We start from the raw sequence: 16,571 nt of genomic DNA on the forward strand, positions 1-16,571 counted from the left end.
GCAGGTGTTGTTGTCCTGCTGACCCCCAGCCTGGGCACATGCAGCAGGTCCCTGTAGCACGGTGAGGGCTGGGACAGGGGGCAGGGGAGGAGAGGTCCCCAGCGTCCTGCGTGTGGCTAGCATATGACTGGTGTTCACTCTGGAATGTGGCGTACCCACAGGAAGTATACAGCTGTGATTGTGCAGCCGGGGCATGTCACACCAAGTGCCTCGGTGCCCTGTTCCTTGGAAAGGTCTCCCTTTCTGTGAGGATCACTGGGTGATCTCCACCCCTAGGGCTGTTTTGTTGGCTTGGGGGCTTTTCGTGGGTCATACAGCATGTCATTGTCTGTCTTCCTTTTTTGTGGCTATTTGTGAGGCTCATGCTTGCTGTTGGGGGCAGCTGGTTGGTTCTGTGTCACGACATCGTGCCCGGGGTCTGTGGCGGGGCTGCTGCCGTGTACACAGGGCTGTCTCTGCTGGGTTTCTACCTGGAGCGGGGCTGCTGGGCCTCCCTCATCTTCTGGCCTGACTCTCTAGGGCTGCTTGTGTCGCCACTTCCAGGATCAAGTGTGGTATCCGTGACAGAGTGGTTGATCGCAGATGGCCGTGCTCGTGGCAGGTTACTGGGTCTGGTGGGGTTCCGTCCCCCAGAGAGTGGTTAGTGGAGAGTGGAGGGGTTCCAGCTGCCTACTTCCTGTGTGTCTTAGCTGCCGGGCCTGGGGGGCTCCAGGGGTACACTGCCCCTGGCCTGCGGAGGGCATGGTCCCTGGAACCTTCGGGTAGTATTGCATGGTGCCCTATGGGTGTGTATGTCCTCCAGAAAACATGCTATGCTTTTTTCTGGTTCTCCTGGGTAGAGAGAACCAGGCTGGCCATGGTGGGCATCTCCAGAGGGGCACAGGGATGTCTCATTCCCTCATGGGTCTGTTCATTACATCCTAGGCCTTTGTCCCGGATCCAGTGCCTCAGGAGAATTGGTTTTTTCCACCTGATGGCGGCAGCAGTTGCCCTGAGGCCTGCATGGAGGGTCCTCCTCCAGCCCAGTGCCATAGGCCTGCCTCCCTGCAGAGGCTGGCTCATCAGGCCTTAGCCTGAGCGGGGGCACCTAAGCCATTTGAACAAGAGTGACACTCTCAGGTACAGGCAGCCAGTGGCCACCTCTGCCCAGGATTACTGTCTGCACTGCATAGCTCCCCTCCTTGTGGGCAGACAGGACCCTGACCTCCAGGACCCCCCCCTTCCCCTCAGGGGCCAGGAGGTCAGAACTCCTGGCATCACAGCAAGATACGTACAAAGACTAGAACAGCCCAGCTGAGGAGTCTGCCAGGAAGGATGTTCTGGAAGGAAGGAACAACAGGGCCAAAGCTCAGAGGTGCTCTGGTGCTTGTTGGGAACTGAGGGAATATGAGTTGGGAGGAGCATCACGTACTGCGTTGAGCGCCCCTTACCTGCAGTGGACGAGCACGTGGTAGGTGACCCTGTGGTGGTCAGCGTCGTGGGGCCAGGAGATGTCCTGCAGGACTCTGGGAGGAGCTTCAGAGGTCTGGCCTGGGTAGTGGCAGGGAGCCAGAGGGCTGTGGTGGCTTCAGGAAAGTAGAAGGGGCTAACATGCACCTGCACATGTTGGGGACCCAGTGGGTGGGATTAGCCTGAGTGACACGGACCATGCATGGAAAGGTGGGCAGTGGATTGTTCTCGGGTTTGAGACGGCACCAGCTGGATGGTCACCACTGCCTGTGTCCGCATCCCTGTCGGGCTCGGGGCTCGTGAAATCTCAGGCTGTAGTGGGCATTCTGGGAGAGTCCCAGCTAGAGATGTGAGGCGGAAGCTGTGTGATCTGTGTGGCCTCGTGGCTCCATTTTGTGTGATCTTCGTGGCAGTGGGATGCAGCTGGGTACCTCTGCCCCGTGGTGGTGGTGATGGCGTCTGGCTTTGGGGCCCTGGTTTCCACACAGCCTCCAAGCAGCTCCTCCCTCCCCTACTGTTGGAACCATGAGCTTCTGAACTCTCACACAGCCTGTGAGATGGATTTCTATTGGCAGAGGAGGAGACAGACCAAAGGTCAAGAAGGACCACAGTGTTCGTCGGTTGTTGGTGTCTGCTTTTCTCTGTGCTGAGGCTGGGGTTGGAAGAGACAAGATTCCTAGGACCCTCCCCCAATCTTCCCAGGTGTGTTTGGCCCCATTACAGCCATTGGGCCTCCTGCAAATCATGTTTTAATTACTCAACTACTGCCAAGAGGAAATAGTTAATTGCTTTTCCAGTATCGGGTTCCTTCTGGCCTTTCTGAGAGTGGTCCCAGGAAGGGGTCTGGAACTTGCTCCCAGCCAGAGCAGGGGGCATCCTGTGGCAGCCTATGAGGGAGTGAGGACGGGCCAAGGAGCTGGGTTGGCCAGGGCCTCAGCCACAGGCCCCTGGCCAGGAAGGAGGGGAGAGGCTGCGCTCCTGCCCCCTCGTGCAGCCCCTCCCAGGACCACTTTGCTGCCTAGGGGGGCTGGGGAGAGGTTGGCAGCTGTACTGGAGGAGGAGGACGCCCATGGGATCCCAGCCCCATAGCCAGATCACTGGCTGCTGTTCTCCCCACCCCATCTCATACCCATTGCATCGCTCAGGATCCTGTCCTATTGTCATCTGGTTCAGTCAGTGAACCCCCACTCCACAGTTAGGGACACGGGGACGCGAGGGCTGTTACCTTGAGGTGGACAGAGGAGGGGACTCTCCCCACTCTGGTTGGAACCAAGCTGGGCAGCCCCTTGCCTCTGGGTGGCTAGGGCGCGTGCCGGCCTTGGCAAGCAGCCTGCATGGCCCAGACATCCTCCCGGTGCCCCTGCCCGCCCTCAGCCCAGAGAATGGGCTCTTTGTTGGCTCTGGGCTGGATGGACAGCTGACCTGGTCGGGCCGCAGCAGTTGGCGAGAGCCACGCGGTGATGGGTGCGGGGGCAGCTGGCTGGGCCAGCCTGAGGCTGGGGCCTCTGGGGCCAGGGGCTGCCCACCTGCTGCTGGCCTCCTCCCCTTGGCCCTGCACCAGGCTCTCTTTGCAGGATCCACCCCCCCACCCCCGTCACCTGGTGTGTCCTGGGCCCCCGGGACCTGCTGGCTGGGGTGAAGGGATGAACCTGCTCCCTGGCCTGTCCGTGGGAGGGATAGGTAATGCCTCATGGTGGGGGTAGGTGTGTGGTCTACAGCATTTGCCTGCTGCTATCCCAGACCCTGGCACCAGGAGTTTGCTGGGGGCACTGACAGCCCTTGTGCCGCAGCTCAGAATGCAGGGGACTCCCTCCCTTACAGAGGGACAAGGGGAAGGACCCCGGGGTTGGAGAAGTGGATGGAGCCAGAGGGCTGGGGCAGGGTGGGTGTGGCTCTTTCTCTTTGGGTCAGAGCCAGGGGCGAATGGGGGCCTGGGTCTGGTGTAGTCCAGGCAGTGTGTCCCAGGAGGCTGGACACCTCCACTGTGGCCATCTGAGCAGGGGGAGGAGCAGTGCTTTCTCAGCAGGTGTCAGGAAGGCACCACAGCAGAGAGGCAGAGCTGGGTCTGGGTCCTAAGGCTTTTCTGTGGTGGCATGGGGGGAGGGAAGGTGGTCATGGCTAGTTGTGGAAGGTTTTAGTGGTTTTCGGGGCAAGGTTTGCAGAGCACAGGTGACAGCTGGAGGCGGGAGGGTAGATACCAGGGGATGCCAGGAGTATCCGTGTGCTCTCCAGGCCCAGCTGCCCCAGGGTGGGCCATCCCCAGGTGGGTGGCCCTTGACTGGACAGCTGTGCCTGGGGGAGTGGCGTCGGCACGTGCGCTGCCAGCAGTATGTGTCCTGCCGGCCTGCCAGCAGCCTGGCCCCATGCCTGCCCTGCACGCCCCTTCTCCCTGGAATGCCTTCCTGGCGGCCTGCTGCATCCCTCCCTCTTTTGGAGCCGACTCTCTGTCCCCAGGTGCAGGTGGCGACTGCCACCCCCCGGGGCCTGGGGTTCCTCTGGCAGGCCCCTGCAAGGCTCAGTTTCCCTCTCTGTGCTGCATGGGCCCTGCGGCCTGAACCAGCTGGGACCTAGCACTAGTCATTTGTGGGTGAAACAATTTCCACCCCTTCCGACTGGCACATGTGAGCACATAGGGGCCCTGCTGGGTCTGGACTGTGGCTACTGGCTGCCCAGCATGGGGCCTGTCCCCCACATCATGTGCACCTACTGGCCTGCCGGCATTGTCACCCCCCCCCCCCCCCGCCACGCTTACCCCATGTCCTCCAGAAATGTCCTGTCTCCTTGGGGCCTGCCTGTGTGTGCTAAGGGTTGGGGCTGCCCAGTGGTGGGCAGGTGGTGGACAGATGGATGCATGGTGGATGGACAGCTGGACGTGCGTGCTCCCCACCACAGCTGTTGGGGGCCACCTGTTGGAGTCGGCATGCTGCTGGCCCAGGGGCAGGGTATTCCAGAGTCTGCGTCTGGCCTGCCTCCTCTCTTGCTTTCCCCAAGACCCTGGGAGAAGGCTGCTCTCTGCCTGCCCCCTCCCGTGCCACAGAACTGGTCTGCCCCCTGGATGTGCCCTTCCCTGTAGTGTTTCCCAGCGCCCTACTGGCTCGTGGGCACCCCAGCCTGTGCCTCGGCCCTCAGCAGGAAGGGGAAGGCAGGTCTGGCCACAGTGAGTGGTCAGATTGAGTACTGTGGGGCCCCTGGTGGTTGGGGAGGGAGAGCCTGGGGCCCTCAAGTGTCCTTGTTCAGCAGACACATCTTGGGCACCCTGGAACGCAAAGGGCTGAGGTCTGGTCAGGCCTGGCTGTTAGGGCAGACCTGGATATCTGGTTGTGAGGGCAACCCATCAGGGCGTGGTGGGTGGGGAGAGGTGCCTGCAGGCAGGGGATGGGGGCCAGAGGCAGGGCCCTGGGGGAAATCAGAGTCCTGATTTGAATCAGCTGAGTTGAGACTGGGTCTGGCGATCAGTCTGGTGCCCCGGCCTGCACTCTGGCCCTGCCCTGCCCTCCTGACCTTATCCCCTGCTTCCTGGCCATTGTCCAGGCTGGCCTTGCCGGGCCTGGGCGGGTGACTGCTGGGGCTTGAGGATTGCCTTGGGGCCCAGCCCCCCTGGGTCCCCTCATCTTGGCACACCGGCTCTGTCCTTACTCTCAGAACAGCTCTGGCATGGGGACTGGTGTCTGTTGTCACCATTTCATGGGCAGGGAAACTGAGGCCGGGAGCCGGACCCCAGCTTGTTTGCAGAGCTGGGGTCATGTGAGCTGGGGCTCGGGCCCAGGCAGTGCAGGTCCAGCGCTGTCCCCGTGGCCTCCCCGACCTCTGCCGTGGCTGCTGTGGGCCAGGCCTGCCCGCGGAGGGGCCGACTATGGGCTTCCTGTGAGCGAAGGCTGCCCCCCCCGCTGCCCCCCAGCAGGGCCGGCTGGGTACAGGTCGGGGCGCTGTGGCCCCTGGCCTGGCATCCCTGCTCGCTGGCGGCCTGGGCCCCAGCCCCCCCACCCCGGCAGCTCCAGGCCTTGCCTGCTCCCGGCTCGCTCTGTGCTTCCGGGTCTGGTTTGACTTAAGCCGCGCCGGCCGGGCCGGGAGGCAGCTGAGCGGATGTGGGGCGGTGGGGGGGTGGCCTCGGCCCTCAGGAATGCGGCCCTCCCCGCTCCGCCCGCCGCAGGCCCAGGGACACAGCGCCCCACCCTGGCCGCCCGCCAGCCAGACCGGCGAGGAGGGTGCCGGCCTGGGCCCCCCGCAGCGGGTGGGGGCTGGCCCTGGCTCCCAGCCCAGAGGGGTGCCCGGGGAGCTGCGGGCCTGGCGGGCTGGGAGACGCCGCCCCGCGAGTCCCATCTCGGAAAGCCCCTGGGTCTCTCTGTTAATTAAATACGTTTGTTTGGTGAAAGCAACTAAAAATACTTGCAGCCTCGCGGGCTGCAGAGAAGAGCTGGCTAATTAACGCCGCTTTGTTTGGGATCTGGAGTATATTCCAGTGCCGCTGAGACGCCTGCCCTCCCGCCTGCTTGTGGGGGTGGGTGGACCCCTCTCCTGGACCTTGGCCTGGCCCCTCCCCCCGCGGTGCGTCCCTGCCCTGGAGTCTCCCGGTTTCACGTCTCAGCCATGCTGGACATCTCAAGTTCTCCAAAGGCCCCCGTCGCCTCCTCCTTCCGTCCCATCCCTGCACAAACATCCCTTGCTCTGAGACATCCAGCCTGGCCCCCAGAAGAGGTGGGCCACCTGCCAGCAGCTCCCGCGGCCTGTGTGCTGGTCTTGGCTATACAGCGGGTGATGGGTGGTGGCTCATGCTTGTCCCTGTGGCTCTGTCGACTGGTGAAGGGGGGCTGGATCAGGACCTGCCTACCGGCCACAGTTCTTTCCTACTCATCCTCCTTGGGGTGGGTGGAGGCCTCAGCCTGGTTCTCGGCAGGGCTTGGGGGTCCACCAGCCGAGGGGTCCAAACCCCTGCCCTCAGGGCTGGGGCAGAAAGGCCTTGGCACAGCCGCAATTAGGCCCTCGCTGCCGCAGATCCTGGTGGACCTGGCGAACCCTGGTGGCCGGCCGGCCCTGGCTTACGAGAGTGTGGTGGCCCAAGAGAACAGCCCCATCCTGCGCGACCTGGTCCTCAGCCCCGACCGCCAGTACCTCTATGCTATGACGGAGAAGCAGGTGGGTGACCCGCTGCAGGACACTTGGGGCGGGTTGTGGGGGGTCATCAGGGAGTCAGGCCTGGCCGTTGCTGCCCACTGCGTCCTTACCAGCTCCAGATTTTCCCGTCAGGCTTGGAATTCCCGCCCCCTCTCTGAATAATTGCATGTCCACAGGAACAGATACTTGAATAAATTTTATGAGAGCATTGATGTCATTTGCAGGCTGAGCCTGTACCTCTGGGGCCCTGAGTCCTCGGGCTGAGGCCCTGCATGGCACTGGCCTCATCTGCCCAGTGGGGGCTTCAGGCGGCCGTGTCCGTGGGGTTGGTGCCTGCCTGGCCTGGCCCTCCCTCATCAGGCCATCCATTTGTGTTCTCCTGGTCCAGTCTGCTCGGAGCCAGCGTTGGCCTTTCCCAGCCTGGCGACCCCGTGATAGCCAAGGGGTAGGCGCGGGGGGGCAGGTCAGCATGGGTTTGGTAAGGCCAGGCCCCCATTCCTGGCCAGTCCTCACTTCTCCTCTGCCTCTCTCTCAGCCATCAGGGTATTCTAGCTCACTGAGGACCTCAGGGCCAAGCAGGCAAGGTCAGGGGGAGCAGAGCCCAGCCTGAGTCTGTGCTCAGGGTTGGGATTGATAAGCCCATGCTCCCTTGGGGAACTCTGAGTCCAGACAGATGGGACAGTGACTGTGGCTGGAGCTGTGAGTTCTCCTCTGGGTAGCTCACCTGCACCGACTTGCCGGCTTCCTGGCCACTGCCTCCCAGGAGAGAGGCCTGGCCTGTTTGGCCTTACTTAGCCAAGTCAGGGTCACAGGACCAGCCTCTGAACAGGCCATGCTGGAGAAAGGCCTGAGATGGAGGCTCCCTTCATGTATGGGAACAGGGCTGGGTTCAGGGGACACACCGTGGTGGTAAGGAGGTGAGGCTGGAGGGGTCTCTGGGGTGGGCCTTGCAGGGGCCTGATGCAAAGGTCCCCATCCTGCTAGGTGACTCGTGTGCCTGTGGAGAGCTGCGTGCAATATACGTCATGCGAGCTGTGCCTGGGGTCACGGGACCCCCATTGTGGCTGGTGTGTCCTGCACAGCATGTGAGTCTGGACGGGGTGTTGGGGTGGGCCGGAGGGCCCTGACACCGCTGCCTGGCAGCCTCTGACCTGGGGGAACCCAGGTGACTGCATCGTACATCTTGGGCAGTCACGGCTCCCGTTTGAAAGCGTCTCTGGGTCTCACCTGTGTAAGGTGCCCTGTATTTGGGAGTTTCCCGTGACTGGCTAAGTGATGGCAAGCCCCCCTTTGCCCCAGTAAGGATGGGTACAGGGTAAAGCTGGTGGGCTTCCCCCAAGCGCATGACGACAAGCCTGCTGAGCAGGAGCTGGTGGGCTTGGGGTGCCCCCCTGGCTGCCTCACCCATGCCCAGCCATAGCACCTGCTACCCACAGCTGCTCACGGCAAGACGCCTGCGAGCGGGCAGATGAGCCCCAGCGCTTCGCCTCGGACCTGCTGCAGTGCGTGCAGCTGATGGTACAGCCTCGCAACGTTTCAGTCACTATGTCTCAGGTTCCGGTGAGCTAGGCTGCTCGGGTAGGGGGTGGGGGATGGGGGTGGCAGTGGTGGGGGACGGGTCCCTGCTCACAGAGGCCTTCTGCTCTGGGGGCCCCAGCTCGTGCTGCAGGCCTGGAACGTGCCTGACCTTTCGGCTGGTGTCAACTGCTCCTTTGAGGACTTCACCGAGTCTGAGAGCATCCTGGAGGACGGTCGGATCCACTGCCGCTCACCTTCCGCTCGGGAGGTGGCACCCATCACACGAGGCCAGGGTGAGTGTCCCCATGGGCCAGGGCAGCACCTGGAGCCATCCTGTTGGGGTCAGCGAATGGGCATCACATGTTGGCTGTAGAGTGGCAGGGGAAGGAGCAGGGGCAGGGACCGCAGGTGCCAGCCCAGTGTCCTCAGAGGCCCACAGGGTCTACAGGGCATGGATACAGCAAGGGGCTGTGTAGGTGGTGGTGGAGAAGGTCCTTGGCGAGGCTTGTCCCTGTTCTGGGCTGGATGTCCTGGGTTCAGTGGCCCTGGGGGGCCCTGGTGACTCAGGCCTGCGCTGCTTCTGTAGGTGACCAGCGGGTGGTCAAGCTTTACCTAAAGTCTAAGGAGACGGGCAAGAAGTTCGCGTCCGTGGACTTCGTCTTCTACAACTGCAGCGTCCACCAGTCGTGAGTGTCCTGGTTCTCCTGCACCAACACTCCCAGCAGACCAAGGGGGTTCTGTGAGGCCAGGTGGTCAGGGTGGGAGGCGAGGCCGTGCAAGAGCCGCTCACCCAGTGGAAAGCCAGCAGGGGCCTGGCTTCCAGGGGGCAGCTGGAGGGTAGCCTGAGGCTGGGGCGGTCAGAGAGGGCAGGGGAGGTTCCTGATTCAAAAGAAGAGAGTCTCACCAGCCTCCTGCAAGCTGCTGGGGCACAGGGAGTGGCCTGTAGGCCCCGGAGTGAGGCGGAGCATGAGGGAAGCTGCGGGAGATGGCCAAACCATGGGAAGGGACGGGCCGCTTGACACAGGTACCTGCTGCTTTGGGACAGGTAGAGGGGTCCAGGTCCTCTCTGGTTGTGGTCGATAGCATCCGCTGGGGCAGGGGGACCTGGAGGGGACCCACCTGGAAGGCCAAGGAGGGGTGCAGGGTGGCGAGGAGCCCCACACAGGCAGAATGGTTCAGCCACAGAGCTGGAGGCACCTGATTTTCCCCTGTGCCTTCACTTGTTGATTTGTAAACCGACTCCATCCTGGGTCAGGGTGCCCACTGAGGACCTGAGTGTCGACGTTACTGGGCTTCACCTCTCTGCCCCAGGCGCACTGGTGTTTGGGGATCAGGGGCAGCACTTGAGAGCTGAAGGCTTGAGGGTCTCTGGAGAAGCCCGGTGGCCTGCAGGTTGGAGGTCTTAGAAGTCAGAAGGGTTTTCTCCAGGGGAAGTGGGTGCCACGGGGGCTGCAGAGAGGACGAGGTACCAGCCGTAGGAGATTGCACAGCCAGAGCATGGCAAGGGCCCTGTGCGGGCCCTGGGGATGTGTGAGAGTGAACCAGACAGGTGTCTGCCACGTGGAGCTTGCATTCTGGTCAGGGACGCAGACTTCTACAACAGCTCCAGCTCCGCGGGATCGCCTCCTAAACTTAAACCTAAGTTAGTTGAGATTAGAACTTAGTGTACAGATGTGTGGTTCCATACCTGCACTAATGCGTTTCCTGGTGCTAATTGTCACATGGAGCTCGGTGTGGCCAGCGGTCACCTCAGTGGACGGCACGGGCTTTAGACATCTGTTATTGGGAGGTTGTATCAGCAGATGGTGAGGGGGACTGGGAGGTGTTCAGAGTCTGGGGAAAAGCAGCAAAGAAGAAGGGAAGCACGGGCAGGCCTCTCTGAGCAGGTGGAGGAGCCGCCAGAGCAAAGGCCCTGAGGCAGCTCTGTGATCTGCTGCAGGAGTAGCAGGGTCCCGTGTGGCCACTGGGTGGAGGCACAGGTCGTCTCAGTTTCACCACCCTGCCCTCTCCCTGCAGCTGCCTGTCCTGTGTCAATGGCTCCTTCCCCTGCCACTGGTGCAAGTACCGTCACGTGTGCACGCACAACGCCGCCGACTGCGCCTTTCTGGAGGGCCGTGTCAATGTGTCTGAGGTAAGGCCATCCTGGAGAGCTCAGGGTTTCAGAGGCACAGCAGAACTCCGCAGCTCCCATGGGTGGCTGGATGCTGACCTCAGGGCCCCGTGTGTGAGGACGTTCTCCGAGGCCAGCCAGTAGTGTTTGTTTGTGGTCACTGGATCTGCTCTCTAACCTCAGGGAAGGCCTCAGACTGGGGCCTCTAGATGGGGTTGCAAAAGGATGCCCTAGGGGTGATACAGGGAGGGGACTGTCCACCGACTGTGACGCCTGCAGCATGAGGTATCTGGCTGGGCTGGCATGCAAGTCCCGGTGCCCAGAATCCGTGTGGATGAGGGAACCCATCAGACTGACTGGCAGGGTGGCTGGTTGGTTCTGGGAGTCAGTGGAGGCCCTGTGTAGTAATTGATAGTAATTAGGTAGTAATTATTTTGGAGCCTGGGTGAGGCGCTGACTTTATGAACAGCCAGGCTACTTTTCCTAGAACCGGAGGCTCTCAGAACCAGAACAGGCTGGCCTGAGCACCTGCCAGGCAGGGGGTGGGGCTGCCAGGCTCCCTGGGTGCAGCCCGAGGGCGCAGAGCCAGGCCTGGAAGCCAGGGCCCACCCTTCTGAAGGAGACAGAGGCCTGTTGGTTGGACAGGGCAGGGGGGTATGAGTCTTGCTGACTCTGGGGCCTGGGGCGCTGGCAGAGGCCATGCAGCCTGCTTCAGGCCATTCCTCACAGAGCCTCCCCTGACCGACCTCCACTGTCACCCTCCGGACCTCATGGGATGAGGGCAGAGGTCGGGTCCGGCAGGCCCAGAGTAGGCAGGGACCTTGGGCATTGTGGGGAGGATTCTGAGCAGGTGCTGTGAGAAGCAAGGTGGGGGGCGGGCAATGGGCTTTCCTGCCACACTGGAATGTGGCCCACATGAGGATCTGGGCAAAGGTGTCATGAGGACAGGCAGGGGCCGTGGGGCAGCAGGATGTTGGGAGTGACGCTGAGGTCAGGGACCTTGGGGAGCGCCACTGCGGGCCTTGGTGGAACAGCATAGACTCTTCTGCGGAGTTTGTCTGACAAGGGCTGGATGGGGCGTGGTCCTGGGATCCAGGGACGTTGCTGGGGAGGAGTCCCTCCCATACCCCACAGATATGCCCTCTTGAGCTGTCATCCCAGGTTTTTTTTTTTTTTTTTTTTAAGATTTTTCTTTATTTATTCATGAGAGACAGAGAGAGAGAGAGAGAGAGAGAGAGAGAGAAGCAGAGGCACAGGCAGAGGGAGAAGCAGGCTCCATGCAGGGAGCCTGATATGGGCCTCGATCCCGAGACTCCAGGGTCACGCCCTGGGCCGAAAGCAGGTGCTAAACTGCTGAGCCACCCAGGGATCCCCTGTCATCCCAGGTTTTATGGGGACTTCCTATGGAGCGTGACAGGCCCAAACTTGGCCAGGCCCATTGCTCAGGAGGCCTTGAGCTCCACTGTCGATTCCTTCTTCCCATCCCTGGTTCTGGTGTGGATTGTGTGGGGTGGCCCCTTACTCCAGCCTCATGTGGGCACAGAGGTTCCAGCCCCAGAGAGAGAGAGAGAGCGGGGCCTCCTGGGCGGCAGAGGTGGTGTCTGTAGAGGGAGGTGTGAGGCTGGGGGGCAGTGGGAGCCAAGGGTGCTGGGGGTCCCCAGGGGCAGCTGGGAGCTGGCCGGGGCAGCTCTGGTATAGGCGTGGGCCCCTGAACCTGGGCATGGTGGCCCTGCGTACCTGTCCTCATCACCCGCCTCTCCCCCCGGTGGGGGCATCCCTGCCGACCCAGCAGCTAGTGGTCACCTGCCGGGCTGCATCGAGCCCTCCTGGAGCCCAGGCTCCCTCCTCAGGCCCCCACCAGCTCCATAGAGTGGGGCCGGCCCACCTGGGGAGCTGTCCCGGGGCCTGGGGATTACAGCCTGTTTTCAGCATCTCTATTTAAAGCCCCAGCTCGGCGTCGTTCCTGTGGGGCCTTGTGTCGCGGCTGCTGCAGGCTGTGCTGCAAGGGAGCTGGGCCATTGCATCAGACCCCCGTTGCTGAGATGCTGGCCCTGGGGGGCCCGGGCTGTTTTCCTGCCCAGCTCTGGCTATTTTTACATGCTCCTCGGGCCCCCAGCTGAGAGCTCGCAGCCCCACCTCCTGCCTGCTCAGCTACTTCTGCCCCAAGGGCCTTTTCAGCTGTGGGCCAGATGGGGCCCCCTCGGTGGCTGAACAACAGGCTCCTGGAGTACCGCGAGGGCGCTCGGGTGCACAGGGGAGAGGGCCACCAGTATGCAGCCAGGGCCTGGCGAGTGCAGGACCCAGGCCTCCCGTTTCCAGCCTGGCCAGCTCTTCCCTGGGTTGGCCAATGTGTAAAACGGGCACAGTGGTACTTGCAGGCTCTGTGCAGAGACGGGTCTGGGCTGAGGTAGGGCGTGCCATGCTCGTGGCACCCAGCCCTTCAGCTCAAGCCTTGTCACCCCCAGGACTGTCCTCAGATCCTGCCCTCCACCCAGATCTACGTGCCAGTGGGCGTGGTGAAGCCCATCACCCTGGCTGCTCGCAACTTGCCACAGCCCCAGTCCGGCCAGCGTGGCTATGAGTGCCTCTTCCACATCCCGGGAAGCCCAGCACGCGTCACTGCCCTGCGCTTCAACAGCTCCAGCCTGCAGTGCCAGAACTCCTCGGTGAGGCGGGGGTTGCTGCCAGGAGCCCCGAGCACCTGACTGAGCCTATTACCCTCACAGCCTTAGGGTCTGCTTTCTGCTCTCAGCAGCACAGAGACAGTGGGCTGGGGAGGCACCCTCAGGCGTGCCTGGGGGTGCGGGAGAGGGGATGCGCCAAGAGCCAGCCAGGCGTCCGGTGGGAACACATCTCAGACATGGGAGAGGGTGACTTAGAAGGGGTGGGATGTGCCCACGTGGTTGTGTGTGGGGGTCCTGTGATGAGGCTGCCAGGCTGTGCCATCCTCAGCCCATACTTCTAGGAGGGCCGTGGTGCCTAAGCACTCAGCCGTGACTGCGCACTATGTGGCCCGACTCAGAAACTGTTCGCAGTGGCCAGTGCAGTGACCGGTAGCTGGCAGTGTCGCCCCAGGGCCAGGAAGCAGCCACACGTGGAGTCTGGAGTCTTGATAGGGTAACAGTTCAGAAGCCTTTAGTCAAGTCCAGTGAGTTTAGTGACGGTGCTTGTCGTAGACCCAAATTCTTTCCTGGTGGTGGGGGGTTGGTGGGTGGCTGGTGTCCGGTTTGTGGCCCTAAGACTGGACCCGACCTCTGCCCTGTCTGGCTCCATGATGGCTGGTGAGCCTGGATTCTCGTCATTCAAGAAGAGTGTCAGTGGGGAATCCCCGGGGAGTGGCCTCTGGTTGGAGGCTGGCGGTGGTGGCTCCTTGGCCAGCACATAATGTGTCCGGCAGGATGATGGACTGGGGGTCACAGCAACCTCCTGGGGGTGGGTTGGCCACGTGGCCAGGCCCTTCCTACCTGGCCTGTGCTTCCCGTCCTCTGTCCTCACTCTGTCATACCTTCTACTGGCTTTTTTCTTACTCCCATACTCCCATGGCCCGGCTACTTCCATCCTCTCTGGCTGGCTGGCTGTGTCTCTACTGTCCTGTTTTCTGCCATCCCCAAGCCTCTGTCCCTCCATCTCGCACTCCCACTGCCCCCCAGCCCACATTTGTCTTTCCTGTGACTACACTGAAAGAGAAGAGGGAGTACCAGGGAATTTGATAGGATCCAATTAAATTCCTGTAGATAAAATAGTGATGAATTACTCTGGGATGGAGTGGAGGTCCTCAGCTGCAGAAAGTGGGACACAGCTGGGCATGCTGGGCCTGGGCTCCCCAGGGGAGGGGTATTGTCCTGAGCCCAGCCCAGCCCGGGGGGCTGCAGGATAGAGCCTTCCCTGCTGCTGCTTTCTGCCGGCCTGTGCCCAGGGTGCAGGGCGGTCCTGGGGTAGGGATTATGGAACCAATTCAGCAAACACAGCAGGTTTATAGAGGGTCTCTGAGAGATAACCAGGGGGGCCAGCTGGAAAGTTCTGGTTCCCTGATGGGGCGGACTCCAGGGGACGCGGGGGTTACCCTGAAGCGCGCGCCTCATGTGCCTCTTGGCTGAAGGGTGGGGATTCTGGCCACCAGGAGGGACACCCTGTGTGTGTTTGGAGACTGGTAGGGGGAGGGAGAACTGGGTGTGACAGCCCAGCCATCTCTGCTGGCGGTGGGTGGGCGGGCGGCTCTGGGATTTCCAACTCCAGGTTGGAAATGCCATTTGGTCCTGCCAAACCCATTCCTGTGGGCCAGTTCCAGGGTAGCCGGGAGGGTCGGGCAGGCCCTGAGATCCTAGAGTCCAGGCTGTGCGTGTGACCTGCCCACCCACCTGCCCACGGCCCACAGTATTCCTACGAGGGCAATGATGTCAGCGACCTGCCTGTGAACCTGTCAGTGGTGTGGAACGGCAACTTCGTCATTGACAACCCTCAGAACATCCAGGGTGAGCAGGGTGGGATACCTGGGGGCGGGGGGCGCCGAGGGCACACCGAGCTGACCGTGTCCCTCCCCGCAGCCCACCTGTACAAGTGCCCAGCCCTGAGGGAGAGCTGCGGCCTCTGCCTCAAGGCCGACCCACGCTTCGAGTGCGGCTGGTGTGTGGCCGAGCGCCGCTGCTCCCTGCGCCCCCACTGCCCCGGCGACTCGCCCGCTGCCTGGATGCACGCCCGCCATGGCAGCAGCCGCTGCACCGACCCCAAGATCCTTAAGGTGGGCAGCCCTCCCGGCGCACCCCCAGCAGGGTGCTGACCCCAGGCCGCCCCACACCCTGCCCTGCCCGGCCCGTGGCAGCCTGCGCCTGGGTCCCAGCCTCGGCCTCTCTGCTGCAGCTGTTCCCTGAGACAGGCCCGCGGCAGGGAGGCACGCGGCTCACCATCACGGGTGAGAACCTGGGCCTGCGCTTCGAAGATGTGCGGCTGGGCGTGCGTGTGGGCAAGGTGCTGTGCAGCCCCGTGGAGAACGAGTACATCAGCGCCGAGCAGTGAGTGCAGCCTTCATGGTGTGGGTGGGCAGGGCCGCCCCGACCCCCGGGCTGGATCCCGCAGCCCACTGAGGCCCCCCGGGTGCCCCACAGGATCGTCTGCGAGATCGGGGATGCCAGCACGGTGCGGGCTCACGACGCCCTGGTGGAGGTGTGTGTGCGAGACTGCTCCCCCCACTACCGGGCCTTGTCCCCCAAGCGCTTCACCTTTGTGGTAAGCCTCTCCCTGCCCATCCTCCCAGGTGGCTAAGGGGGTGGCTGTGCAGGGGCTGGATCGGGCTCCAGGTCCTCCGGGGTCCCCTTGCCTAGCAGCACCTCCGTTCTGGTCCCCAGGGCCCAGTTCCAGGTCCCTCCTGCACACTCGGGGCCCTGCCTGTGGGTGGCGAGGGGAAGCTGGGAACATGTGGCTCCGGGCACGCCTGGGGTGCAAGCAGGCCTCTGGCCAGAAGGGTAGGCCTTCCCTGCAGCTCAGGTCTCTTCTTCCCACAGACTCCAACCTTCTATCGGGTGAGCCCTGCACGAGGGCCTCTCTCGGGAGGCACGTGGATTGGCATCGAGGGCAGCCACCTGAACGCAGGCAGTGATGTGGCTGTGTCTGTTGGCGGCAGGCCTTGCTCCTTCTCCTGGTAGGGGGTGCATGTGGGGCGTGGGGGCCAGGCAAGGCCCACCTTCCCCGCGTGGCGGTTGGTTCAGGCTGCATACCCCTCCGGTTGCCCAGGAAACAAGGGGGTGTGGAGAGCCTGGCTGGGGTGATTGCTATGGAAACCAGAGGCGGAGAGTGTTACCATGGAGACGGGCTACCTCCTGGAGTGGGAAGGGCAGGGCAGGCGGGGCCTGGGCTGAGGGGTGGCGGCCTGACTGCTCTGTTTTGGGGGCGAGGGGGATCCCCTGGGAGCACAAGAAGTATTTTAAAAATTTTCTTAAGAGAGAGAAAAGAAATCTTGACAAAAGCCCTGAGGCTTGAAGTGGATAATTTTAGATTAGGGATGATAATGGAACGGTCCTTTAAATATTTTCCTGCAGTAATTATCCGCTATCAGACTAATTATTGGTGTTTGCAGCCTTGCTGCAGGAGCGGGTCTGGCGGCTGTGGGGCCTCCCGGCTGAGCTGAGGGGCTGAGGGGACAGGGTCCCAGGTGCAGCAGTGTCTGGCTGGCGGCTTAGTGGGTGTGACCGAGTGCCCCCTCTGCCGTGGCCAGTCCATTCCGCCTCCTCGTGGCCGGGGTTGGCTCCATTTTCGGATCAGGAGACTGAATGGAGGGTGGGGGGCCGAGGACGTGCACCTCACCCACCTTAGGGAGAGTGCTGAGCTGGGCCTCCTGGGAGTCCTGTACCTAGCCCCTCGGGAGGGCTGATGGAAGCTGGCTGTCCCA

General features: G+C 62.5%; 1 protein-coding gene across 1 annotated transcript in view; it reads left to right on the plus strand.

Moving 5' to 3' along the window:
- PLXNA1 (plexin A1) overlaps nucleotides 1–16,571 on the plus strand; it is a 48,836-nt gene that overhangs the window by 13,329 nt on the left and 18,936 nt on the right. The window contains exons 4-15 of the mRNA XM_035703374.2: nucleotides 6,442–6,582; nucleotides 7,546–7,646; nucleotides 7,998–8,121; nucleotides 8,219–8,372; nucleotides 8,666–8,765; nucleotides 10,096–10,210; nucleotides 12,655–12,855; nucleotides 14,565–14,661; nucleotides 14,734–14,927; nucleotides 15,047–15,198; nucleotides 15,292–15,412; nucleotides 15,688–15,824. Of these exons, the coding sequence (XP_035559267.1) occupies nucleotides 6,442–6,582; nucleotides 7,546–7,646; nucleotides 7,998–8,121; nucleotides 8,219–8,372; nucleotides 8,666–8,765; nucleotides 10,096–10,210; nucleotides 12,655–12,855; nucleotides 14,565–14,661; nucleotides 14,734–14,927; nucleotides 15,047–15,198; nucleotides 15,292–15,412; nucleotides 15,688–15,824 (1,637 nt within the window). The remainder of the gene's footprint in view (nucleotides 1–6,441; nucleotides 6,583–7,545; nucleotides 7,647–7,997; nucleotides 8,122–8,218; nucleotides 8,373–8,665; nucleotides 8,766–10,095; nucleotides 10,211–12,654; nucleotides 12,856–14,564; nucleotides 14,662–14,733; nucleotides 14,928–15,046; nucleotides 15,199–15,291; nucleotides 15,413–15,687; nucleotides 15,825–16,571) is intronic.

Source organism: Canis lupus, chromosome 20, assembly GCF_003254725.2.
Source record: "Canis lupus dingo isolate Sandy chromosome 20, ASM325472v2, whole genome shotgun sequence".
Lineage (NCBI taxonomy): Eukaryota > Metazoa > Chordata > Mammalia > Carnivora > Canidae > Canis > Canis lupus.